Raw genomic sequence first — 26,970 nt, forward strand, 5'->3', positions numbered from 1 at the left:
CCCGCACTACATGGCTAGAACTAACGCCAGCTCCATGCTGGCATTAGCATCTAGCGTGCACAGCAATTCAGCGCGCACTAAAAACCCCTATCGCAGCTTTGTAAAAGGAGCCCTAAATTGAGAACACCCAACACCCACTCCAAGGCCACAACACCTCTTGGGTTGCACGTGTGACAATTTAGGCACGCAGTGTTCTAGCACAGCACGCAGGCAGATGTGTGTGCAAATTTACATTAGTGCCAACTAGCATCAATTACTGATTGTTGATACCTCGTTAACTCATTCATTTCCTGCCTGCCTGCCTTGCACACCCAAATTTGTGTGCCCAGCTTGGGTGACCTGAGAAGAATCTGGCAGCTAATGCTGTTTAGTAAATAACCATTCTATGAATTGCCTTTGTTTCTTCAGTATCCCACTAAATCTTGTACCCTATAATTTTAATTGAAAACAAAATGCAATATCAATGATTTTTTTTTTTTCATGCTACAGATTTTTGCATGGCTCACACAAATATGAGTATTTATGTGTGTGTAAAACAAAGTTCCAATCATTTTCCCTAGGTCTCTGTGTGCTTGAAAGTGCAAGCGATATTAAACAGAACTCATAGTTTATCTCAGCGGTCTCAAACTCAAACCCTTTGCAGGGCCACATTTTGGATTTGTCGGTACTTGGAGGGCCACAGAAAAAATAGTTAATGTCTTATTAAAGAAATGACAACTTTGCATGAGGTAAAACTCTTTATAGTTTATAAATCTTTCCTTTTGGCTAAGTCTTAATAATATTGTAATTTATAGCTAAAGAGGCATATGATCAAGAAACTGTTTTATTTTACTTTTGTGATTATGATAAACATACTGAGGGCCTCAAAATAGTACCTGGCAGGCCGCGAGTTCTGGAAACAGTCAGGGGAATGAATCAATAATCAACACGTCACATTAAAACAGTATTCAGTCTGCTTTGGGTTGGTTCAGTTTGCAATAAATGTCCAGAAGCATTATATAACTAATATTGTTTTATCATGTCATTGTTCCTGTCCTGAACTGGAAAATGCATAGGAGCACAGTTGCCTACCAACAGTAGGAGAAAGGTTATAAGATAAACGTTACTCTTTGTGTCACAGTAAGCCTTTGCTGTTTATATAAGAATTTTATCTGATATTTCTGCCTGGCACCATAAGTTATGAAAGGAAATGAGTTAGCATTGCACGCCCAGCATTTATGACTGACATTATAGACCTACAACAACCCAGGTCCTTCAGCCATAAAAATATGTTGCAGTTAAATATTTTCCAAGAAACACACACATAGATAAATGATAACTGACCTTCAACACAGGGAGCATTCTCTAAACAGCTGGAAACAACTGCTGAAATGGCGTTAGCAGTACAGCTTTCTGAGGAATATATGAACTGAAAATGTAGCTTCACAGACATGATGATTAGTTGATTGTTGTCCATACAGTATCTTCAAATTTGCAGCTCGCTATTATGGTATCTGTCATGGTCAGAGTCTGCAAGTTCTTCTGTTGCTTGTATTTTGCTGCGGTTATAATGGCTAGGCCCTGTGATGGAAATGAGTTTCAGTGCAAGCAGGGCCTTTCTGTTCCTGCAGACAATGTGTGTGACTTTACAGATCAGTGCGGAGATAACAGTGATGAAGAACAATGTAAGTAGTATTCCACAAGTCCCTTTATTGTATAATGTTTCAAACGAATACTTATAAACTACTCTTAAGATGATGTGAGCAGATTTGTTTAATGAATAAGGTGTAAAGCTATATTATCCAAAACATACAAATTATTTCAAGCAATGAAATTTGAGAAGCAAATTGTATGATACAATTTTTAAATTTGTATGACAGTTTTTAAATTTGTATCTTCTCTGAAACCATAGTTCTATTTTCTATTACCAGTAGTTTTCCCAGGCCTTGAAATTTATAACCTGACTCTGCAGGTGCCATTTGAAAAATCTCTCATCAGTAACATCTAGAACTCTAAAAGTGCGTGCCATGAAACTCTGAGATGTTGTTAGGCTGCTGGCATCCTGTGTCCATGCTGTGAATCTTTGATGCATAAAAGTATATACAGTGGTACCTTGGTTTGCGAGCATAATTCATTCCAGAAGCATGCTTGTAATCCAAAGCACTCGTATATCAAAGCGAATTTCCCCATAGGAAATAATGGAAACTCGGACAATTTGTTCCACATCCCAAAAACTTTAATAGAAAATACAGTACTGTACGTACTTGTATTGCAAGATCTCACTCGTTTCGAACACTGTGGGTGAATTGGGTGTGATGCTTTTATTATGTTCAGCCGCACTCAACGCGAGATGTGCGAATGTTGTGCGCGTTTGAACTGCGGGTGCATGTAGTATGTTCAGTCGCGATCAGTGATGCAACGCGCTTATAGTGTGTATATTTGACGTGATGCACGTGTATGTGCTCGTACTGCAAGACAACACTAGTTTATCAAGTTAAAATTTAAGAAAATGTTTTGCGCATCTTGCAAAACACTCGTAAACCACGTTCCTCGCTATCCTGCAAAATTGACCATGAACTTCAGTAGTAAATTGTAGAGGTTTAATTCACTTTCATTTCATTGTCATTCATTTGTTAAATATATATTCCTCTCATCTAATGCAAAACCTGAGTGGATACATAAGCTGGGTTTTAATAAATGGTGCTAGAGGTTTTAGCAAGGGCCGGTGAGGTAAATGCTCTGATGCTCATAGCAAGTGTATGAGCACTGGAGCATTTACCTCGAGCACTGTTTAGTAAAAGGAACTCATACAGTACTAAATATTAAGAAAACACAATAGAAACATCTTGACCTGTGTAGAAAGTTTAATGACAAGGAATCACCAATTATCCTTTCTGACTGAACCATAGTATATAACTGGGAATGTGTTTTTCAGTTTAGAGCCAAGGCCTGAAGCAGGAAAGTGTTATAACATTTTAAGAATCAAAAGCTATAATACATTTCACTTGAAGCCAATGAATGTCAGAAAGCAGGTATGAGATGATCAAACCTACCAAAATCCTTTATGGGTTAAGTCCTGTTTCACAAACATAGCCATTTTCTTGGAAATATGGTACAAGGGGGTGCTGAAACGTTCTCAGCCCAACCGAGAAGCGAATGACGTGGATATGGTTTAATGATCTGAAACAATGTCAAAACATAGTTTTTCGTTTCTGCAAATTGGCACTTAACAAAATAAAATAACACTTTTCTCCAGCTACAGTGGCAAAATAACACTTGGAATTTAGGAAGTTGGTTGGTTGGGCAGAGAAGTTTTCAGCATCCCCTTGTATTATTCCAGATTTTTGCATTATAATTGCTGAACTTTTTTTTCTGAATTCATGTTTTCTCTCTTTTATGACAGCCTGATATACCTTAAGTGTTGTAAAAGCAGTTCATCTGGGAGGCCACTGAAAAGTTCTTGGCCCAGCCAATATAGTTGGGGCAGTCTCCATCGAGGGCTATATACTTAGTCCAGTGATTGTCTACTTTTTTCATTCCATTGGAAAAATACAGAATGTAAGAAGTGGAAAAATCACTGGACTAAGTGTATAGAACATAAGAATTGCCACTGCTGGGTCAGACCAGTGGTCCATCGTGCCCAGCAGTCCACTCACACAGCAGCCCTCTGGTCAAAGACAAGCGCCCTAACTGAGACTAGCCTTACCTGCGGACGTTCCGGTTCAGCAGGAACTTGTCTAACTGTCTTGAATCCCTGGAGGGTGTTTTCCCCTATGACAGACTCCGGAAGAGCGTTCCAATTTTCTACCACTCTCTGGGTGAAGAAGAACTGCCCTTGATGGAGACTGCGCCAACTTAGTTGGACTGAGAACTTTTCAGCTGCCCCTCATAACATCTGTTCCAAAGCATGTTTGGTTCAACCTGGGGTTTGGTTTCTTTAGATCAGTGGTCTCAAACTCGCGGCCCGGGGGCCACATGCGGCCTGCCAGGTACTATTTTGAGGCCCTCGGTATGTTTATCATAATCACAAAAGTAAAATAAAACAGTTTCTTGATCATCTGTCTCTTTAGCTATAAATTACATTATTATTATTAAGACTTGGCCAAAAGGAAAGATTTATAAACTATGAAGAGTTTTACCTCATGCAAAATTGTCATTTCTTTAATAAAACATTAACTATTTTTTCTGCGGCCCTCCAAGAACCTACAAATCCAAAATGTGGCCCTGCAAAGGGTTTGAGTTTGAGACCACTGCTTTAGATGTATCATCTGCATTTCATACTGTGGATATGAGAGTTTGACTAGAATATCGTGTGTAGAGACTATTGGTTGTATGATTGGTTTGTATCTTATTTATTTTAGTGATCATTTTATGCAGGTGAAAAGTGGAGGATCTGTTTCAAGTTATTCCTATGCATAGGGGAGTCCAATAGAGGTTGGCACTTTCAGTCCTGCTTTTTATTTGTCACTGTTGGATCAGCGTTTTAGAGATTTTGGATGTGAGTTATCGTTTTGATGCAGATGACATCCAGTTTTTTTCTCCCAATGTCTGATTGGAAGTCTTCGTTATTAGAGAAGTTAACTGTGTGTTTAGAAAAAGTTGGTGAATGGATGATTCAACAAGATTAGCTAATTTGGTATAACAGAACTCATGCTGGTAGGATCGTGTGGAAGTTTATCCTGGCCAAACTGTTTTGCAGAGTGATGTTAAGATTCCTGTTTGAAGATATATGAGAATGTTGAGAGTCCCGTTATATTCAAAGTTGACTAAGCATGACCAGATAGTGGCAGTGGTGAAACTATGGGGGGAGGGGGGTTTCCTCCTTGATTGAAATCAATGTTGTTGAATTACGATTTTATATTAGTGGTGGAAAGCACGGCGTTGCCCAAGGTCAATGCACTTTTAGAAATGTCAACTTCTTGTTGTAAATCATTATAAGCAGCTCAGAAGGCTGCTGTTAAATTTATTGGTTGGGGAGCAGGTTTTACCACTTTGGACCAATAACAAAGCAACTTAATTGGATGCCATTGGAATTTCACATTTCTTATAAAGCTTTGACACTTATTTATCAAGCAATTTTTGCAGTTATTTGTCTCGGGTATTACTTTTATATCCTACTTGTTGTTGCTTAAGATCTGAGACCAATGTGGGGCTGTCTATTGATAAGTTGGCACAGATATGGTATGCTGAAACTAGAAAAACAACCAACAAAGGGAGGCAAATGAGATATCAGGGGGATCAACCAAACAAAGTTACTCTATTATAAATATAAGTCATAAAATCCCATAAGTTCTATAGATAATGTCCATCATAATAAGAGAGTCTATTAAAATATCCCAACTAGGATCCCAGTTTCGGCATCCGTAGATGCTTTCTTCAGGGGATGGATAACACTAAACCAAATAAAGATAAAAAGAGTAGCAAGATAATATGAACAACTGGTAACATAATTTTGAGATGCTATGTAGATTGATACATGTTGAACACAGTGGGTTACAAAAGTGAGCCAATGTAAAGTGTCCAAGGATGATTTAGGAAATTACAGACCAGTAAGCCAGTCTTTCTCTCTCTTCCGCCCCCCACCTTGCTTTTTCCTTCCCCCTCCCCCACCTCCATCTGGTCCAACATTCCTCTTCCCTTTTGCTCTGGGTCTGTCTCTCTCTTCCGTTTCCCCCTCCTCAAGGCCAGCATCTCTCCCCCTTCCCCAACAGTTTTTTGAAGATGTGAATAAGCATGTGGATAAAGGTGAGCTGGTTGATGTGGGGTATCTAGATAGTCCCTCAATGGAATCTCCTGAGAAAATTAAAAAGCCATGAGATAAGAGGTAGTGTTCTGTAATGAACTGGGAACTGGTTAAATGATAGAAAACAGAGGCGGGATTAAATGGCCAATTGTTTCAATGGAAGAGGGTGAATAGTGGAGTGCCACCAAACAGCTGTGAATATATAAGAGCAAAGCCAAAGTAACGCTAAATAGTGTTGTTGTAGGAAGAAGAGCCTCATCAGGGAGGAAAACCTCCCTCTAACTTAAAAGTGTAAGTCACTTCACAGGCATAAAAACCTCCCACATCGGCAAATATTTGATTTTGCAGTAGCAGTAAATAACTTTTGTTGGCCCAGGTGCCTAAATTCCCTTCATAAGAGGGGCTTTAGACACCTGGGCCAATTGGAGCCTTAGGCCTCCTTCCCAGTGCATTCTGGAAAGCATGGGGAATGGCCTAAGACTCCAGTTGGCCAGATCCCTAAGGCAACTCCTGTGACATGGACGCCGGTTAGAGAATCGGGGTGGTTTGGTGGGTTAGGCGGCTGTCCATTAGGACAGATGCAATTCTGTATAGGAAACTCGTGTGCGATTCTCAAAAGCCGCTTAGGCGGCTGCTGAGACTGGGTGTCCTATACAGAATCAGGCCCTTGGTGTTACTTTGACCCTCCTTATTCTAGAAAGTTGTGTACCCACATTTGTGACTAGTATGCAAATTTGAGTGCACAAGGTCAGTTTATTTAATTTATTTATTTATTCAATTTTCTATACCGTTCTCCCAGGAGAGCTTAGAACGGTTTACATGAGTTAATTCAGGGACTCAAGCATTTTTCCCTGACTGTCATGGTGGTGTGCATTGTAAGTTCTTCAGAGTTCCATTTCGAAGGTAACCCCTCCTTCAATGGGAACTCTGGCACCTTCTTTTTCAGCACCCTTAGATCTAGGTTGAACCATGGGGAGGAGAAGTTTCTGTTATGAGCTCTGAGATGTTTTGTGGAGAGTGTGTGGCACAGTGGTTAGAGCCACAGCCTCCACACCCTGAGGTTGTGGGTTCAAATCCCAAACTGCTCCGTGTGACCCTGGGTAAGTCATTCAATCCCCCATTGCTCCAAGTACATTAGCTAGATTGTGAGCCCTCCTTGACAGAAAGGGAAAATGCTTGAGTACCTCAATGTAAACCACTTAGGCTGTAAGTGATATATAAATAATAATTTAAAAACACACTTTCATAGAGCCTGAGGACCCCTGTATCCCATTTCTCTGCTAGGATCGAGATGGATTTTTGGTGTATAAGAATAACCTTACTGGGTCAGACCAATGGTCCATCAAGCTCAGTAACCCATCCTCACAGTGGCCAATCCAGGTCACTAGTACCTGGCAAAACCTCAAAGAGTAGCAACACTCCATGCTACCAATCCAGGGCAAGCAGTGGCTTCTCCCATGTCTGTCTCAGTAACAGACTGTGGACTTTTCCTCTATGAAATTGTCCAAAACTTTTTTTTTAAACCAGCTACGTTATCTGCTCTTACCACAACCTCTGGTAGGTCCATAGAAGTGGGATCCAGGGTGGGTTAGGGGGTGTCTCCCCATGGCTATTTAACTGTTGAAGGTAATGAGACCACAACACTGCTGTTATAACCTCTCTGCTGTTCTGAGGGTAAGTGGGTTATTCATCACAAAGACAAGGTCTAATGTGTTGTCTGAGGAATGTGTGGGTAGGCTAATTATCTGGATGAATCCAAGGTCTTGCAGGGTATTGATGAAGTCTAATGAATGTCCGGTCACATTAGGGAATTCAAGAAGGTTGAAGTCCCCTAGGATAAGACTAACTTCCCTATGATAGCAAGTAAGTTCTCCAAGATACTTGAAGGGGAGTGATGGGCCCTATAGACTAGGACAAAAACGCTCTTCTTGTCATGGCCGATGGAGAAGGTCAAGCATTCCAGGCCTTCAAAGGATTGGTCTATGATTCGAGGGGCTAGCTGGGATTTTACAATGGTTAAAAACCACCCCCACCCTCCTTTTTTGTCTACACGAGATGATGTGAATGCTTGATAGTTGTCCAGACAGAGCTGCCCTAGTAGTTGTAGTAGTAATGATAAACAGATTTAAGACATTGTGGACTATTAACGTTAATTGTTAAATATACCAGGATAAATGAGCTATCAGGACCTTATGTATTGCTTTGATTACAGTTGCTTTTTGCCCCCTTTCTACCAAAATGCTGCCCAAATTGACCACCTAATCGGCCCTGTACATATGAAGGCCCTGCTGATTTATGGCACTCTTACAAACTGCTTCTTGTAGGAAAAGTAGAGGATTTAAAAGACAATAGCTTAAAAGAGTTCTACTACAATACTCATAATACTAACTTACCTATTTCTTGCAAACACTTTCTGTCATTCTTTTCCTTTATTTCTTGAAATGTTTCATTTTCTTATTATAAAAAGTGCATCTTTTATTAAGACCACACCTACATTTTTAAAAATTTCCTGGCCGGGGTTCCATTCTGTAACAATATTTTCATGTCTTAGCATGATGTCTACATAGGGCTCTGTAAGAAGCAGCAGAGCACTTCAGTTAATTTAGATTCCTAGAGCAAACGACTGTAAGATACACCTCTGAAAACAAACTATTAATTTTAACAAGGACATGTTTTCTAGATATACAGTATACTTGCTATGTATACTTTATTGAATAGTTTACAGGGCTAAAGGTTTCTTTGAAGCTCATTTTCATTATCTTCCCTTCATAATCAGGTTCCCTGTATGAAAGATGTGATTTTGAGACAGACCTGTGCAATATGATAATTGATGAAGACTTGGAATCAGGCTGGAGAAGAACAAATGGATTGATCAACTTGGTTCCATATTATGATCACAATGGCAATTCAAATGGTAAAGGAACGTTCCTTTTTAATGTGTAACAAAGGTGCATATGTCTTTAAAAATCAGGCTTATCAATGACCTGTACTAGCAAAGTAATCTCTCATACATTAAAACTCTGCCCTAGCTCTGCACAAATTACAAGGGTCAATTGAAAAGTTTCCGGCCTAATCAATAAAACATATTTTTGGGGAAAATGAAATTTATTTTCAACATAGTCTCCTTTTAACTCAATACATTTGCTCCAATGTTTTTCCAGACCTTTCATGCCTTCAGTAAAATATGAAATGTCTAAACTGGAAAAATAGCTATTTACAGCATCTATGACCACAGAATCTGAAGAAAATTTCTTCCCAGACAGCCAGTTTTTCAGGTTCAGAAGCAGAAAGAAGAAGTCACACAGGGCCAAATCTGGAGAGTGTGGTGGACGGGGAATTAATTCAAATTGTAATTCATGCAATTTCACCATTGTAATTGTTGATGTATGAGCCGGTGCACTGTCCTGGTGGAAAAGAACTTTCTTCTTGGCCAAATGAGGATATTTTGGCCCTGATTCTACAAAGTGTGTCCCGATTTTAGGCAGCTGTAGGCGTCTTACAGCTGTCTAATCAGCCAATCGGGATGCACGTTTTTAAAAAAATGCTCCCCAGGCAGGCCGCCTATATTGAAGGCGCCTCCGGGAACCTAGGGATGCCCGCAAGACGCCTAAGCTCGCCTAAGGGCCTTAGGCGGGCCTTAGGCGAACCTAGGCAGCCCTACGCGCCTCCCTAGTAGAGGAAGAGATGCTTACAATATAGGCCAACAAAATGCTGGTCTACATTGTAAGTAGACGCAGCCGCTATACTTATTGTGGCAAGGGAGCTCTCTGCTGCTATAAGTATAGCGGGCCGCGGCCGCCTGTCCGATTGCTGGCAGGAGGAGGCCCAAACCCTCCTGCCAGAAGATGCCCCCCCCCGACACTACCGACCGCTGGCAGGAGGGTGCCCAAACCCTCCTGCCAGAAGATGCCCCCCCCCGACACTACCAATTGCTGGCAGGAGGGTGCCCAAACCCTCCTGCTAGAAGATGCCCCCCCCCCGACACTACCGATCGCTGGCAGGAGGGTGCCCAATCCCTCCTGCCCGAAGACGCACCCCCTCCGCACCCTCCCCCCCTGTGCTAACAGCCCCCAAACCTCCACCCCACCAAACTAACCTTTTCCTTTGGCCAGACGGGTCTTACCCGTCCAGCCGGCAGGCCCGCCTCGTCAAAATGAGGTGGGCCTGCCCCTTTCCGGCCCATCCCACCGAAGCCTAAGGCCTGATTGGCCCAGGCTCTAGAAGCCTGGACCAATCAGGCCTAAGGCATAGCGGGTCCGCCCATCCCCACTAAGTCTAAGGCCTGATTGGCCCAGGCGCCTAGAGTGGTCGGTAGTGTCGGGGGAGGGGGCATCTTCTGGCAGGAGGGTTTGGGCACCCTCCTGCCGGCAATCGGACAGGCGGCCGCGGCCCGCTATACTTATAGCGGCAGAGAGATCCCTTGCTGCGATAAGTGTAGCGTGCCGTGTCTAATCTAACCCGATTCTCTAACCAGCGTCTGTAACATGGACGCCGGTTACAGAATCAGGGTTTAGTGTAGGCCCAATTCTGAATAGGACACCTCTCCCGGGCGACCTATACAGAATCAGGCCTTTGTCTTGATTTTAGTTCTTAAATGTTATAATAAGCCAGCATAGTATTCACCATTAATGGTTTTTTTCCTTTTGTAGATAGTCAATAAAAATCATTATGTGGGAATCCCAAAATACAGTTGCCATCACCTTCCCAGCAAATGGTGCCATTTTCGCTTTCTTTGGAGTTGATTTATCTGTGGTTGTCCATTGTTTGGACTCATTTGTTTCAGGAGTACGAGATGAACCCAAGTCTCATCCACAATCACAATGTACCTCAAAAGTCATTCTCATTGTGCTTAAAATGCTCAAGACACATTTTCAAAATGTCCATTCAAACCCATTTTTGGTTGATGTTTAGAAAACAGCAACCATCATGCATACTCAACTTTCTCATGCCTAAATATTCATGTAGGATGGAGTATACACATTTTGATAAAATACCAGTAGACTCTGCTATCTCATTTAAGGTCAATCAGCGATCTTCCATCATGATTCGGTGAACTTCATCAAGCATTTTGTCAGTTGTTCCTGTTTTTGTATGTCAAGAGTGTTCTTCATCAACAATGCTTGTCTGGTCACATTTGAAATCAGCAGCCCATGCTTTCACCACTGAAAATGAAGGAGACACATCACCATACACTGTGTCTTACTCAGATTTCGTTTTGATAGGTGATTTTCCCTTCATATGAAGGGATTTTATAATTGTGCAATATCTGTTTTGTCCATTTTTTTTTTATCAAGTGGAGCAAGATCACATGATGCTGTGAGGAGTGAGGATTTGCTGCTCTTGGGCCCCGTGTCACATAGTCTTATACAAATTGGCTCCAAATAATTTTTTTTGACCCAGAGTGTTACCAAGTTGCACATTTTATTTGGGCAGATTTTTGTATAAATTGGGTAGCGAGATGTCTACACAAGCAGTTTAAAAAAGATAAAGAGCCTAGTTGAGATGCAGCTAACAAAATGTCAGATCCCGTACTTACCTCAGCCTTGGAGTTCACTGAAAGCCAGCTTGCTCAACTAACTACTTGCTCAATCGAACTGTGCTCTGGAGCCTCAGCTTGAGAAACTCTTGGGACTGCTTGAACACTGCTAGGACCGAGATGGGTTTTTGGTGTATAAGAACATAAGAATAACCTTACTGGGTCAGACCAATGGTCCATCAAGCCCAGTAGCCCATCCTTACAGTGGCCAATCCAGGTCACTAGTACCTGGCAAAACCCCAAAGAGTAGCAACATTCCATGCCACCAATCCAGGGCAAGCAGTGGCTTCTCCCATGTCTGTCTCAGTAACAGACTATGGACTTTTCCTCCAGGAAATTGTCCAAAACTTTTTTCAAACCAGCTACGTTACCTGCTCTTACCACAACCAGAGCCAACACCCAGCCCTCTTATTCCCTAGTTCTTCACGTTATGTCCGATAACAAAGACTCACTCACCCCCCCACACACCTTTTACAAAAGTGTAGCGTGGGTTTTAGTGCCAGCCATGGTGGTAACAGCTCATATGCTCATAGGAATTTTATAAGCGTTGGAGCTGTTACCGCCATGGCCAATGCTAAAAACTGAGCTATGCTTTTGTAAAAAAATAGGGGGGGGGGGGGTGAGTCTTTGTTATCGGATATAACGTGAAGAACTAGGGAATAAGAGGGCTGGGTGTTGGCTCTAAAAGATTCCTTCTCTGCAATGTCACAAGCTCTTACCACTTTGGAGGGAAAGCTGACAGAACATAACACTTACCTTGAAGACTTAGAAAATCATTCCAAGAGAGGAAATCTATGTTTTATGGGCTTCCCTGAAAGTCTCCCAGAACAACAACTTGGGTCTTTCCTGGAGTGATGGCTGCAGAAAGCCTCTCTTGCCAGCGGGGATGGGTCCAGTGTGTCTCAAAAGGGCGCACAGAATAGGCCGTCAGAGTGAAGACCACCAGCAATCCAAAATTATAATAGTAAAGGTATATAACTATCTATACAAGGTCGAGCTTCTTTGCAGTTATTGATTTCAAGTTCAAGTTTTCAAGTTTATTAGATGGCTTGATTAACCGCTTTAAACAAAGTTTCTAAGCGGTGTACATTTAAAAAGTTACATAGATTAGGTAACAAAACAGACCATACAATTAATAAATAAACTTATTATGCTAAAAATTAACAATATTAAACACAAGGTAAGGAGGGATGAAATACAATTTGTAAAGTAAAGAGAAGACATCAAAGGAAAATACAAAGGGTAATAAGACATTTGAGGGGAATAAAATAAACAAAACAATCTAAGCGAGATACATTGATTTATGATTGCTACCAGATAAGGATCAAGACAGAAATACCATCAGATTTGCAGTACTGTAGCTGAAAAGAAAATTTGGTTCCTTTCCCTTTATTCTGCGATTTTAAAACTTTTTACCAATAAGAAGTGTAGGAACTGAGTGAGCAGAGGAGACTCGCACATATTTATAACACCTGAGCTAATAACTTGTTGGGGAGATATTGCAAGCCATTCCTTTCATGAGGAGCACGCGGTGATGCTGCTTTTGTTTCCATGAAGAAATTCAACTTTGAATGTTGGTATGGTAGATAGACACAATTAAAAGCATGAGATCCATTCCTATCCCTGCAGATCCAGATTTAGATCCCCGCTCATAGATCTCAACAGGATGACAAAAATCCCTAACAGGTTTTTCACCAAAAACAGTGGCAGTAACAAACAGCTTTCAAAGAAAAATACCTTTTCTTCACAGGAGCTTTTAAACACAAAACTGGCTCCTGGCTCTCAAGCAATTTGGCAGACATTAATAGTACAGCCCTGAGCTAAAGCAAAAACACTTCTGGCCAACTATGTGCTTTAACTTTCTTTCTTGCCTACTTTCTAAACAGAGAAAATTCTTCCTTTACTTCTTCACTCCACAACAGACTATATTTCATTATAACACCTCAGCTTAGTTCCATACCTTCTAGGCTATGGGATTCAGACAACTCAGAATACATTTCACAGGAGTTTAAATCCTCCTCATTTTCCAATTCAAACTGCTCCATTTCAATGTCCTTACAGGCAGGGCAGGATTAATTCATTGAGGGCCCCTAGGCACACAAGTACACTGGGCCCCCTGCCCTGCCCTGCCCCACCACACCCCACCCCACCCCACCCCACCATGTGCCCAGGCGGAAACAGGAAGCTGCGTCAGAGAGAAGCTTTAGGCAAGCAGCACCGCTTGCCCAATTATAGTTTCCGTTGCCTTTCTTACCCGTGTTGCTCGCTTGTCTTACTTTCCGTTGATGGGGTGGGGCCCGCATTGCCGATCGATGCTGGAAAGGCCCATCGCCGTTTGGAAGAAACAATGTTGATGCCCTCCTTCATCGGGCCCCCCTGACCATTTTGGGCCCTAAGCACATGCCTACTTGGCCTATTGATTAATCCTGCTCTGCTTACAGGCAGGCAGCAACAGATTCAAAATCAAACAGGTCTACCTGGTTTTCCTGTGGGTTTGGAGTTTGTTCTTTCTTGGTCTTGAGCTGATGAATTCTAGCTTCCACAACAGACAAGGGCTGTTGGGCAGTTGGAGGGTGTCTGTGTTGCTCAAAACCCCCTACCTTTTCTAACACCTTATTCTGATTAGATTTAACATCAGCTTGCCTCTAGCAGCACATTGAGACTTCTTCAGCTGATTATTACTAGGGACAGCTGGGCTGGTAGCAAAACCTAATCCAGCCTTGGACTGCTTCTGACTGGTGCATGCTGGACTCTGTAGTTCTTTGTGTTTGACTATTGATAACTTCGTGGAGAAAGGTAAACAGGCTTTTGGTTTGGGTTTATTTAATGCAGGTATGCTGTTCAAAGGAGGTTTTCCTTTAGGCAGTGCTCTAGCCCTAGGTAGGAGTGGATTCCGTGTAGTTTCAGGGGTTTCTCTTTCATTACCTAACCCTGCTTCTGGACACTTCTGACCTTCCTTTGAAGTCACAGGGGCTTCTCTTTGACAATATTCAAGGCTTCCAGTCTCTCCTCATACATCTTTTGGGTCAAACCCCCTACCATTTTCATCACTTTTCTTTGGACTGCTTCAAGTCTTCTTATGAAAGGTGATGAAAATGGTAGGAGGTTTGATCCAAAAGATGTATGAGGAAAGGAGGGACAGGGTAATCAGGTTGGGTAGTCAGGAAAGCAAAGATGCAAATAGAAGAAAAAATAGCTGACAGTAAAACGGGGGAACAAGACATTTTTATATATATTAGTGATAGGAAGAAGTGCAAAAGTGGCATTGTGTGACACAAAGGTGAAGGGAAAAATATGTAGAATCTGATAAAGATAAGATTGTAAAAGGGAACATACTACTAACAAGTGATTTTCACATGCCAGGTGTTGATTGGGGTATCCTTATTGTGGGGTCTCCTTGAAGTAGGGAGATCCTGGATTCTCTACAAGGAGAACTCTTCCAGCAATTAGTAATGGAATCAATGGAGGATGGGGCCATACTGGACTTAGTGTTTATAAACAAGGAAAGTTTTTTTTCTGATGTTATAGTGTGTGATCATCTAGCATTCAGTGATCACCACATGGTATGGTTTAATATTAAAACAGGTGTGAAGAGGGTTCATTTGAAAGTGAATTTTCTAGTCTTTAAAAAATACTAACTTTGTTCAGATGGGAACATCAAGGAATTGTCAGAATGGGAACATCTGGACAAAGTAGGAAAGTAGTAGGCAAAACCAAAAGGAGCTATTTTAAGGACAACAAACCATTTTGTAAGAAAAGTAAGCAAAAGCATGAGGAAAAGAAGGCCACTTTGCTTCTAAAGAGAAAGTCAGTCAATAATATCTGGAAAAGTTAAGAGAGGTTGGTCGAGTAGTCAGGAAAACAAAGATGCAAATGGAAGAATAAAATAGCTGACACAGTAAAACAAGGGGACAAGATATTTTTAGATATATTAGTGATAGGAAGAAGTGTAAAAGTGGTATTGTGAGACTCAAAGGTGAAGGGGAGAAATATGTAGAAGCTAATAAAGATAAGGCTAAATTATTTAACAAATATTTCTGTTCTGTGTTCACAGCTGAGACGCCAGGAGTGGAAACTCAGAAGATAAATACAAATAGGGCTGAAGTTGTGGTAAACCCTGATCAATTTTCAGAGGATTGTGTTTGTGAGGAACTAGCTAAACTAAAAGTGGACAAAGCAATGGGGCCGGATGGTGTACATCAGAGGGTACTGAAGGAATTTAGGGAAGTTCTGGGGGCTCCGCTGGCTGACCTGTTCAATGCTTCTCTATAGTTGGGAGTGGTATCAGAGGACTGGAGAAAGGCAGATGTGGTCCCTTTCCACAAAAACAGAAGTAAGGAAGAAGTAGGGAACTACAGGCCAGTAAGTTTGTCTTCTGTGGTTAGTAAATTAATGGAAATGCTTTTAAAACAGAGAATAGTGATGTTTCTGGAATCCAGTGGATTACATGGATTCACTAGAGGCAGTTCTTGTCAGCCAAATCTGATCAATTTCTTTGACTGGATGATCAGAGAATTGAATAGAGGGAGAGCCCTAGATGCACAGCATTTAGATTTTAGTGTCCAGACAGGCATATAATAAATAAACTGAATGCCCTTGGGTGACAGACTGGGTCAGAAACTGGTTGAGAAGAAAGTGACAGAGAGTAGTGCTCAGTGGAGTTCACTCTGAGGAAAGGAATGTTAACATTTTTATAATGATATTGCTGAAGGCTATCTGGTAAGATTTGCCTCTTTGCAGATGATATCAAAATCTGCAATAGAGTAGACACCCCTAAAGGTGTGAAAAACATGAGGAAGGACCTAGTGAAGCTTGAAGAATGGTCTGAAATTTGGCAGCTAAGAAATGCAAGGTCGATCATTTGGGTTGCAACCCCTGAGAGAATGATGCAGTTTAGGGGTGAAGAACTTTTGTGCATGAAAGAGGAGCAGGACGGGTGTGATAGTATGTGATGATCTTAAGGTTGCTAAACAGGTTGAAAAGGTGATGGCAAAAGCTAGATGACTGCTAGGGTGCATAGGGAAATGTATGACCAGTAGGAAAAAGGAGGTATTGATGCCCCTGTATAAGACTCTGGTTAGACCTCATTTAGAATATTGTGTACAATTTAGAATATTGTGTACAAAAAGATATAAAAAGGATAGAGTTAGTCCAGAGGAAGGTTACTAAAATGGTGCGTAGTCTTTGTCATAAGGCGTATGGAGACAGACTTAAAGATCTCAATCTGTATACTTTGAAGGAAATGCGGGAGAGGGAAGATATGATAGAGATGTTTAAATACCTACGTGGTGTAAATGTGCATGAGTTGAGTCTCATTTGAAAGGAAGCTCTGGAATGAGAGGGCATAGGATGAAGTTAAAAGGTGATAGGCTCAGGAATAATCTAAGGAAACACTTTTTTACAGAAAGGGTGATAGATGCATGGAACAGTCTCCGAGAAGAGGTGGCAGAGACAGAGACTGTGTCTGAATTCAAGACAGCATGGGATAGGCACTTGATGATTACTGCGGATTGGCAGACTGGATGGGATATTTGGCTTTTATCTGCCATCATGTTTCTATATTTCCATGAGATGATTTGGATAGGCTGGAGTTAGCTTCAATGGCAACTCCAGTAGTTAGATCCTAAGGTGGAACTTCTAAGTTCTGTGACCCAGAAGAAGCAAAGAAAAAAGACAATTTAATCATGAAATTGTAATGCATGTAATTATAGGGCAGGCAGGCTGGATTGTTCAGGTCCTTTATCTGTGGTCATTTACCCTAGTGGAAACAGGAAGTTGTGAGAGGGCGGGCCGCAGTGGAGAGAAGACGGTGAGGCCAGTGGCAGCACAGCGCAGCGCTTTTCAGTTAAACGCTACGAGCGGGTGAGCAGGCGAGAGGGAGGAGGGGGAAAAATAGATGCCGGCAAGGGGATTTGGAGGTCAGGGTGTGTGCGGCAAGCCGCCGCTCGCGCCTGAAGATTTTAAAAGCCAGGGCGCTTGGCGTTGGGAAGTTGGGGCAGTTGCAGCAAGCCACCGCTCACGCCTGAAGATTTTAAAAGCCAGGGTGCGTGCGGCAAGCCACCGCTCTGAGTTGAGACATCGGGGTGCATGCGGCAAGCCAATGCTCACGCCTGAAGACTTAGGAAGCCGCGCCGCGTGTTGTAGAATACCGCCATGGATCAGAAATCACGGCGGCAGGGATCACGCCATTTTAAAAGCGCATGCGCGGGTAAGGTTTCATTATATAGGATTTTTATTTTGTTATTCATAGACTAATTTATTTATTTATTCAATTATATATACCGTTCTCCCAAGGGAGCTCAGAACGGTTTACATGAACTTATTCAGGTACTCAAGCAATTTTTCCCTGTCTGTCCCGGTGACATAATGTACCTGGGGCATAAGTTCCTTTATAATAAAACTCAGGGCTCCTTTTACGAAGGTGCGCTAGGGCTTTAACACACGCTACATCGCTGCACGTGCTAGACCTTAACGCCAGCATTGAGCTGGCATTAGTTCTAGAAGTTCTGTAGCACACGGTAATTTCCTGCGTGCGCTAAAAACTCTAGCGCACCTTAGTAAAAGGAGCCCTAATTGTGAAGCAAAAATCAAATATTTAAATATTCTTGACATTTCTGTTCAAAGTTCAAATGCAGTGCCATAATTTAATATACCTATATATCGTTTTAATAATTTTAAAAGAATAGGAAGTTAAAGGTGAACAGTCATGCAAGGTCTCTTTACAGTCTGAGCATTACAATAAAATAGGAAAAGAATTGCTTTGTCTAAACATTATTACTTAAATACTAATATTTCATACCTGGAAAATTAAACATTAACAATAAACTCAGACTTAGTCAATGATTCTGTAAATCCTCTCTGCAATAAATTTTATTTAGAGGACTTTGATCTTGTGATAATGTTTGTGGTACAATTACTAGTCTTCATAGGACATAGTCTTTCATCCAGCCCAGAATATGGAATGTACCCTTTCTCAGTCATACCCCAGTGTTGGGGGCGTACTTAAGCTGTTATTCATTGACAAAGCAAAAGCACTGTATGTCCCTTGGGATAAGATGCACTTGAACATTCCTCGCCAAGGAGTAGCTGCCCATCAAACAGGTCATATAATTTTCTGTGCTTGATCAAATACCACAACCCTCTCCATCACCATCACAAACAGCACAATTAAAAGAGCATTAGATCTGTCAGGGTGACCATCAAGTATAAAATATCCATTTAAAGATAAGCTACATTATACTCTCTGGTAAGCTTAATCAGAATCAGGTACAAGATTAATAGTCCCGCAAAGAATTTGCTTAGTCTGCATATAAATCTAGCTATAATATCTTTCACTGAATTATTTTAAAGAATATTTATAACTGCTCTCATACTGACAACAAGGGAAACTAAGCTTTTTTATTTTTGCAATGCAACATATATGTTATCAAAAGAAATACCAGAGATTATTGAAAAAGTGGAGATCCAGACTAGTTATTTGAGCCTCCAGGACACAGAGCATGACCAAACTATCAGGCGAGACTAGGTAGCTGCCTAAGATAGCAGCTTCTGGGGGAGGATAACAAAGAGCAGCGCCAGTCCAAGCAAAATAGATTCAAATAACCCATTTACCTGAGTGAATGACACCAAACTTTTTAAAATGTAAAAGCGTCGTGTCTTAAGGGGAGAAACAGATAAGGAACCTGAATTTTAAACTGAGGAGACATAAGGATGAAGGTTTGCCTTGGGCACTCTATACCATTGTACAGCCCTGCAAATACAACTGAAACTCATTTATGATAAGTACTAGAAGTTTCTGGTACCTTCCAGTTTTGTCAATAATATACCTCAGTGCTATTCTGTAATGATCATCTCAAGGAATTAAAATTTACTGTTTATTCTATGGTCATCCTCTGTTATAGTTCAGTGCAGTTATCAACTATGCTGAAAACAAAATCTCTTCAAAAAGATACTAGCAATCAGACGGTTGATTACTGCTGAAAACTGCTCAGATTCAAAACTAAAAACGATAGGGCTCTCCTCTACCAGTAGCATAATGATTAGAACAGCAGACTGAATACTAGAGAAACCAGCTTCAAATCCCATTGTATCTCCAAGGTGATCTTGGGCAAGTCTCTTAACCCTCCAGTACAATAAAGCATTTTAATTGACAGCATAGGGTGGTGCTTTTCAATGCAAGGCTCGGGGCCAATGTCCAGGTGTCTGGACGGATTTTCAAAACCCAGCAGTTTATCCAGGTTTTGAAAACTAGAGGGCTGGTCCGATGCTTGGCAAGCAGATTTTAATGTAAAGAAGTACAGATTTGTGCATTTGGGGGTACAAAAACCCAAAGGATCTGTAGGTGATAGGAGAGGAAAGATTGATGATCACTGGCCAGGAGAGCGATCTTGGGATGACAGTGTCTAATTATCTTAAGCTGGTGAAACAATAAAACAAAGAGGTGGCCAGAGCCAGAAGAATGCTTAGATGGGTATAACAAGCAGAAAAGAGGAAGACATTTGGCCTTTATCTGCCATCATGTTTCTAAGAGATGATTTTTGATAGGATGGATTTAGCTTCAATGGCAAATCCAGTAGTTAGATCCTAAGGATATTACTGGGTGTACTTCTAAGTTCTGTGACCCAGAAAAAAGACAATTTAATCATGAAATTGTAATGCATGTAATTATAGGGCAGGCAGGCTGGACTGTTCAGGTCCTTTAAATGTGGTCATTTACTGTTACTATGGTATAGGTTATCTATCTCAAAAAGGAATGAAACATATTTGAAAGCATTTAAAAAAAAATTTTAATTAAAAATAAAAAAATTGCTATACTGCCTTTAACTATCATAGTTGTTTAAAATGCATTTTTTAAAATGAAGGCTTTTGTTCTTCCTGATCAATAGGTGCCATGTGTTACATAAGGAATAGATGTGTGTAACATATAATGAGGAGTATTTTCACAGCACTTAGACTTACAAAATTCCATAGTAACCCATACAGAGCTGTATGTCTAAGTGCTTTGAAAATGGGCCCCAAAGTTCTTGATGGTGAAAGTCTCTTATCAAATTTCCATTTCTTATGATGTTAATTTTAATTTTTGTACACCTCTGTGAGTAGAGATATGTGTGTTGGGTCTTAAAGTGCAGTGCCATGCCTACATTCTTCAGTTTTAGAGGGATCACACCCCTCTTCACCAATATCTGAGATTGCGAGAGTGCTGAAGCTGAATTACCCTGGGCACCTTATCCCTTTTAAGTCAGCCCTGATCCTAGCAGTATAGGCCCATTCACTAGATCAGTGATTCCCAACCCTGTCCTGGAGGAACACCAGGCCAATCGGGTTTTCAGGCTAGCCCTAATGAATATGCATGAGAGAGATTTGCATATGATGGAAGTGATAGGCATGCAAATTTGCTTCATGCATATTCATTAGGGCTAGCCTGAAAACCCAATTGGCCTGGTGTTCCTCCAGGACAGGGTTGGGAACCACTGCACTAGATGATACAGACAGTTATCTAGGAAACCAGAATCAGAAGTGGCAAAAACAGAAAATAGAGCAACTTAGTTGGCAGGGAGCCTCAGGTGCTGCCAATAAAAAAAGAATTAAGTCAGAAAGAAGGGCAATGGGAAACAGTGTTGCCCCTCTTCGTTAAGGCTATCAATGCAAGTATGTTGTAGTCATATACCTGCAGGGCCAACCTTTCATGATGTTGATTTCATGTACTATGAGATAGCTTCAGGAGTGCTGGTCCCCACCTCTATACATTTTGAATGGGCTTGCAGTGCCAACCAAAAAGTGAAGGAGAAAGAACAGTGAGAAGTCACAAGTAAGTCAGTAAGAGGGGCACAAAGTTGAGGGTGCCCAGTAGTGTTGCCCGATTCAGGAAAAAAAATTTTTGTTTCCATTCAGCCTATTGAATCAATTTTTAGATTTGATTTGATTTGCCTGCCCAATTGGGTGTTTTTTTTCCCCCATACATCCCGGTGGGTTTATTTTATAGATTCTTCACCCACCCCACCCCCTTTGCCCTCTCCTACCCACACTGGCGCTGTGGTGTAAACAAAAACCAAAAACCAAAAAAGACTTTTCCTCTCTGTTAAATCCTAGCTCACGTTCAGGGTCAAATACCAGCTCTGGCAGGATACACAATACAAATCTGACATACTGTAATCACAAAACAGAAAATAAAATTATTTTTTTATCTTTTGTTGTCTGGTCATTATTCAAATTATGCTGGTCACAGGCTCTGCGACAAACGTCTTCTGATAACTCGCTTGCCAGGGTCTCCTGTCCGTTTGTCATTTCCTTCTTTCTCCATGCTAACCATCCATCTTCCATCTCTTTCCTCCCCTTCCATTTCCTTTCCCTGCCCCAGAGGTCTGGCATTTTTCCTATTTTTCATTCCATCTCCGCAGCTGCAGTGATTGACCCCACCATCTCATTTCTCAACTACCCTTTCATCCAGCATCTCTCCCTAATTCCCCGCCATCCCAGGGTCCACCAGCTTTCCCTTTCTCTTCCCAATGACCCTCCAATCCAGTATATCTATTCCCCCCCAAACACACACACCATCCCTTGTGTCCAACTTCGCTCCCTTTTTGTTCCTTCCTTCCATAAATCCTATTGTCCACCATCTCTCTCACTCTCCTGTTTTTAGACCCATTATTTCTTCCCCTCCCCCCTCAGTCCGGCATATGCACATCTCTTTGGACCCCTCTTCCTCCCTCCCTGTACTTCTATACTAGGGACCCCCTCCCTCCATGTACTTCTACACCAGGGACACCCCCCCTCGAAGGCCTGCATGTTCCCCCCCGTCCACTGCTGCTCCTTCTTTAGGGGGCAAGAGGGTAGGGTCAGTCTGGAAGTGCTGCAGTACATAGGTGCCCTTTGTAACATCCTCTGGCTTCTCCCCTGGCCTCCCGGTCTCACCTTCAGCTAATTAGGGCATCCTACAGAGGATCACCGGTGCTGTAGCAATCCTACTAGGCTGCCGTCGGCCTCCGCAGCACGTTCCCTCTGCCATGGTCCCACCCCTCCTCTGGATAATTCAGAAGATAACTTGTAGACAGACATAGAAAATGCAATAACATAAGCAATTTATATTAACCCCCCTTTTCTAAACCGTGATAGCAGTTATTAGCACAGGGAGCTGCGGTAATTAGCGCAGGGAGCCGTGCTGAATGTTCCACGCTGCTCCTATGAGCGTCTGGAGCAGCACAGAGCATTCAGCGCGGCTCCCTGTGCTAATAACCGCTATCGTGGTTTAGTAAAAGGAGGAAATTAAATAATTGTATTATTTTAAACCCCCCTCCTTTTACTAAGCCGCTGTAGAGGTTTCTACCATGGCCCAGAACGTTAAATGCTCTGACGCTACTCCGACACTCATAGAATTCCTATGAGCATCAGAACAGCGATGGAGCATTTAGCATCCATGGCCATGCTAGAAACCTCTAACGCAGCTTTGTAAAAAAAGGCCTTATTTATTTATCATATGACGGGAAGCTACCTGGGCACATGCATACAGTATCTTGCAACTAGTCAGGCTTTACAAAATTGTCTCCAATATATCCAACAGTTTACTTTGTCTATTCATCCTCCTATCTGGTACTCATTCCCCTGAAGTTTCTTCAAAACCACTGACAAAACCTTATTATTATTTTTTAACAGCTTATGTCCTATCATTGTCATCTCAAGAGACTCTTCAACCATTTGCATATTTAAGAAGCACTGTTTTCTCAGCTACCAACAGCACACACATTTGCCAGGTATTTTGTGTAGTGTACTACTTGGGTTTGTTTTCTCCACTGTCATTGCCCACTATGACTTACAAGCAAATTCTCCTTCTTGTCTCCAGATGAGGTTTTATTATTATTTTGGCTGTTTGAATGGAACATTGAAGGTGGGACTCCAGACACATTTTGACACTCCTTTTAAAGACATCTGGAAATCAGAATCACGTTTGGAAAATGTTTGGCGAAGGGAAGTTATCACAATCAACAGCACTCAGAAATTTGAGGTATTTCTGCAAATTTGGAGTGTAATTTGTCCAGCTTTGAAATGTTGTTTTGCATACAAAACTGCAGTATCAAGATTCAAGTTTTATTAAAATTTTGTTGTATCACAATATCATTAATTCAAAGCGATTTACAATTAAAACAGGGTCTTAATTATTAACTAAAATCAACACACAGACATGTCATACCAATACATAAGGGAAGTAGGGAGAACTACAATAAGTATAGTAAAGGACACAGGAAAGGAAAATACAAAAGGAGGGTAAGAAATTTTTGAAAGTATTGATAAAAATATAATAGAAAATTAAAAACTCTTTTTGAATTAGGAGCCCTTTTACTAAACACTGCCTTTTACAAAGTTGCAGTAGAGGTTTCTACTGTGGGCTGATGTAAATGCTCCGACACTCATAGAATTCCTATGAACGTTGGAGCATTTACCTCACCAGCCCATGGTAGAAACCTCTACCACAGCCAGTGGAGCAGCGAGAGTGAGAGGTACCCAGGGCAGTGGCGCTCCTCCCTGCGCCCCGATCCCGCCTGCTGCACGCCCTCCCCAGCCCTTCCTCTATACCAGGCATCTCAAAGTCCCTCCTTGAGGGACACAATCCAGTCGGGTTTTCAGGATTTCCCCAATGAATATTCATTGAAAGCAATGCATGCACATAGATCTCATGCATATTCATTGGTGAAATCCTGAAAACCCGACTGGATTGTGACCCTCAAGGAGGGACTATGATACCCCTGATCTATACCTTTAGTTGATGTTGTTGCTTGAAACTGTCAACAATGTGCTCTTCGCGAACCCATCGGATCTCCCTCTGATGTCATTTCCTATGTGCGGCACCTGGAAGTGATGTCAGCAGGAGAGCCGATGGGGTCACGAAGAACAAGTTGACCACCGCAAACAACTTCAACTAGATATATGGGGGGAGGGAAGGGGGCGTGCAAGTGGAGGGAAGAAATGGGAAAGAAGGAGGGGTGCCGGCGCTTCCACCAGCATGGTATTTGAAATATCTGCATATAAATCAATACCAAGATATCTAATATAAATCTGAATTATAAGGCTTAACTAAATATGAGCAAACATACTTATTAAGAGGTAGAGAGATAGTCATCTGCTGATTAGTTTTATAACCCGAAAAGATAAGAGTATTTATCTATCATATCAAAAAGGGCAGGAAGTGACATTGACGGGTTTGAGATATAATAAAATATCATCCGCAAAGGCAGATAGTTTGTAATCATTTTGGTTAAATGATATACCAGTAATGCTTTTTTGAGAATCGATAGCAAGCAAAAGCCTATAATTTTGAACTAACTGCACATCTTTATTAGGCTTAGGTATAACTGTTATAATGGCATCTGAAAAATGATTATTTGAAACAGAAGCAATACTCAGTGAATTGAACAATGAAGTAATTGTAGTAGACAATTTTTGCTTAAAAACTTTAAAGAACTCACTAGTAATTCCAACCAGTCCAACCATTTATCCTCTGGAGCCTTTCCAGAGGATAAATGCTTTATTGCCATTTGGGTTTCAGACATATCAAATGGGCTCTGCAAGACCATATTATTCACATCAGATAACTTAGGGGACCGAAGATTTGTAAAAAACTCTTCAGATACAGAATCAGCATCAGAAAAATTGAAAGTGGACAAAGTGATGGGACCAGATGGGATCCATCCCAGGATATTGAGTAAGCTCAGAGAGGTTCTGGCGGGTCCTATTAAAGATTTGTTCAACAAGTCTCTGGAGAGGCGGGGGGGGGGGGGGGGGTCCTGGGGATTGGAGAAGAGCGGATATTGTGCCAATTCACAAAAGTGGTCGCAGAGATGAAGCGGAAAACTACAGACCAGTAAGCCTCATTCAGTTATTGGAAAAATAATGGAAGTGTTACTGTAAGAAAGGATAATGAAATTCCTAGAATCTAATGGGTTACAGGATCCGAGGCAACATGGTTTTACTAAAGGTATATCATGCCAAACAAATCTGATTGTATTGGGGATAAAAGTATTTAGTTACGCAGAAGATTTTACAATCATTATTCCATTCGCTACCTCTCTCTTTGAAGTCAGCCCTAAAGCAACAGAGGTATTAAATTTGATGGAGCAATGGATGACTGATTTTAGACTGAAACTTAATTCAGAAAAAACAAATTTTTTTTTAGCTTCATCACACCCGTTTGATACTAAAACATCATTGTGTATCAATAAACTTAGTTATCCTATTCAATCTACTATGAAGGTTTTAGGTGTAATACTAGATCAGGGTTTAACTATGAAAGACCAGATGGACTCTTTAGTTAGAAAGGGTTTTTTTATTCTTTGGAAGCTTCGGTCCATTAAAGCATATTTTGACGTTTCATCATTTAGAATTTTGGTACAATCCCTTATATTAAGTCAACTAGATTATGGTAATATCGCCTATTTAGCAATTTCTCAGAAGAATATGCAGCAATTACGATTGGTGCAAAACGCTGCAGTCAGGTTGATTTTTGGGCTGAAGAATGTAACACCTTCTTATCGACCTCTGCATTGGCTGCTGATGGAGGTGCATGTGAAATTTAAGTTTGGCTGTTTTTGTTTTAAGGTTTTATTTGGATTAGCTCCTTTAATATATAACTGACCTTTTTTCTTTTTCAACCAATAGACACAAGAGAAGCTCACACTTGAATTTTGTTTCCCCACCGGTAAGAGGATGTAAACTTAAAAAATATCATCAACATCTTTTTTCGTATCAGGCAGCATTATGGGGTAAAGATTTGGAAAAATTGCTTTTGCTTACTAATACTTATGAGGATTTTAGGAGACACCTAAAAACATATTTGTTCTTGAAGCACTTAGGTAGCTGATTTGCAAAATCTTATACAATAACTGATCATAGGGTTTTTAGTTCCTAGTTTTTAACTTTGTTTTACTCAATTTGTAGTATTTTTAACTATTGTAAATCACATAGAACTTTGTGGTACTGCGGTTTATAAAATCTTTTATTATTATTATTATTTTCTTGATTGAGTGACCAGAGAATTGGACCAAGGATATATATGCTAGATATAATTTACTTAGATTTCAGCAAAGCCTTTGACAAGGTTCATCGTAGGAGGCTCTTAAACAAACTTGATGGGCTGAAGTTAGGACCCAAAATGATGAACTGGATTAGAAACTGGTTTACAGACAGATGCCAGAGAGTGGTGGTTAATGGAATTCACTCAGAGGAAGGAAAGGTGAGTAATGGAGTCCATCAAGGATCGGTGCTGGAGCTGATCCTGTTCAATATGTTTGTGAGCGACATTGCTGAAGGGTTAGAAGGAAAGGTTTGCCTCTTTGTGGATGATACCAAGATTTGTAAAAGTAGACTCTAAGGAGGCAGTGGAAAACATGAAACAGGATCTGTAAAAGTTAGAGGAATGGTCTAATATCTGTCAACTAAAATTCAATATTAAGAAGTGTGGAGTAATGCATTTGGAGATTATAAATCAGAAGGAGCCCTATGTGATGGGAGGTGAGAGGCTGATATGCACGGATAGGGAGAGGGACCTTGGGGTAATACTGTCAGAAGATCTAGAGGCAAAAAAACCCAACAAAAAACAGTGTGACAAGGTGGTGGCTGCTGCCAGAAGGATACTAGGCTGTATAGAGAGAGGCGTAACCAGCAGAAGAAAGAAGGTGTGATACCCCTGTACAGGTCATTGGTGAGGCCCCACTTGGAGTATAGT

The 26,970-nt window shown here is 41.2% G+C and overlaps 1 protein-coding gene across 1 annotated transcript in view; it reads left to right on the plus strand.

Moving 5' to 3' along the window:
* Positions 1 to 1,549: 1,549 nt before the first annotated feature.
* The window catches only part of MALRD1 (MAM and LDL receptor class A domain containing 1), a gene marked incomplete at its 3' end in the record, with an annotated part of 701,795 nt that continues 676,374 nt past the window's right edge, over positions 1,550 to 26,970 (plus strand). The window contains exons 1-4 of the mRNA XM_033932884.1: positions 1,550 to 1,664; positions 8,499 to 8,636; positions 22,908 to 23,005; positions 23,095 to 23,256. Of these exons, the coding sequence (XP_033788775.1) occupies positions 1,550 to 1,664; positions 8,499 to 8,636; positions 22,908 to 23,005; positions 23,095 to 23,256 (513 nt within the window). The remainder of the gene's footprint in view (positions 1,665 to 8,498; positions 8,637 to 22,907; positions 23,006 to 23,094; positions 23,257 to 26,970) is intronic.

The sequence above is a fragment of the Geotrypetes seraphini genome, chromosome 2 (assembly GCF_902459505.1).
Source record: "Geotrypetes seraphini chromosome 2, aGeoSer1.1, whole genome shotgun sequence".
In the NCBI taxonomy this organism is placed as follows: Eukaryota; Metazoa; Chordata; class Amphibia; order Gymnophiona; family Dermophiidae; genus Geotrypetes; species Geotrypetes seraphini.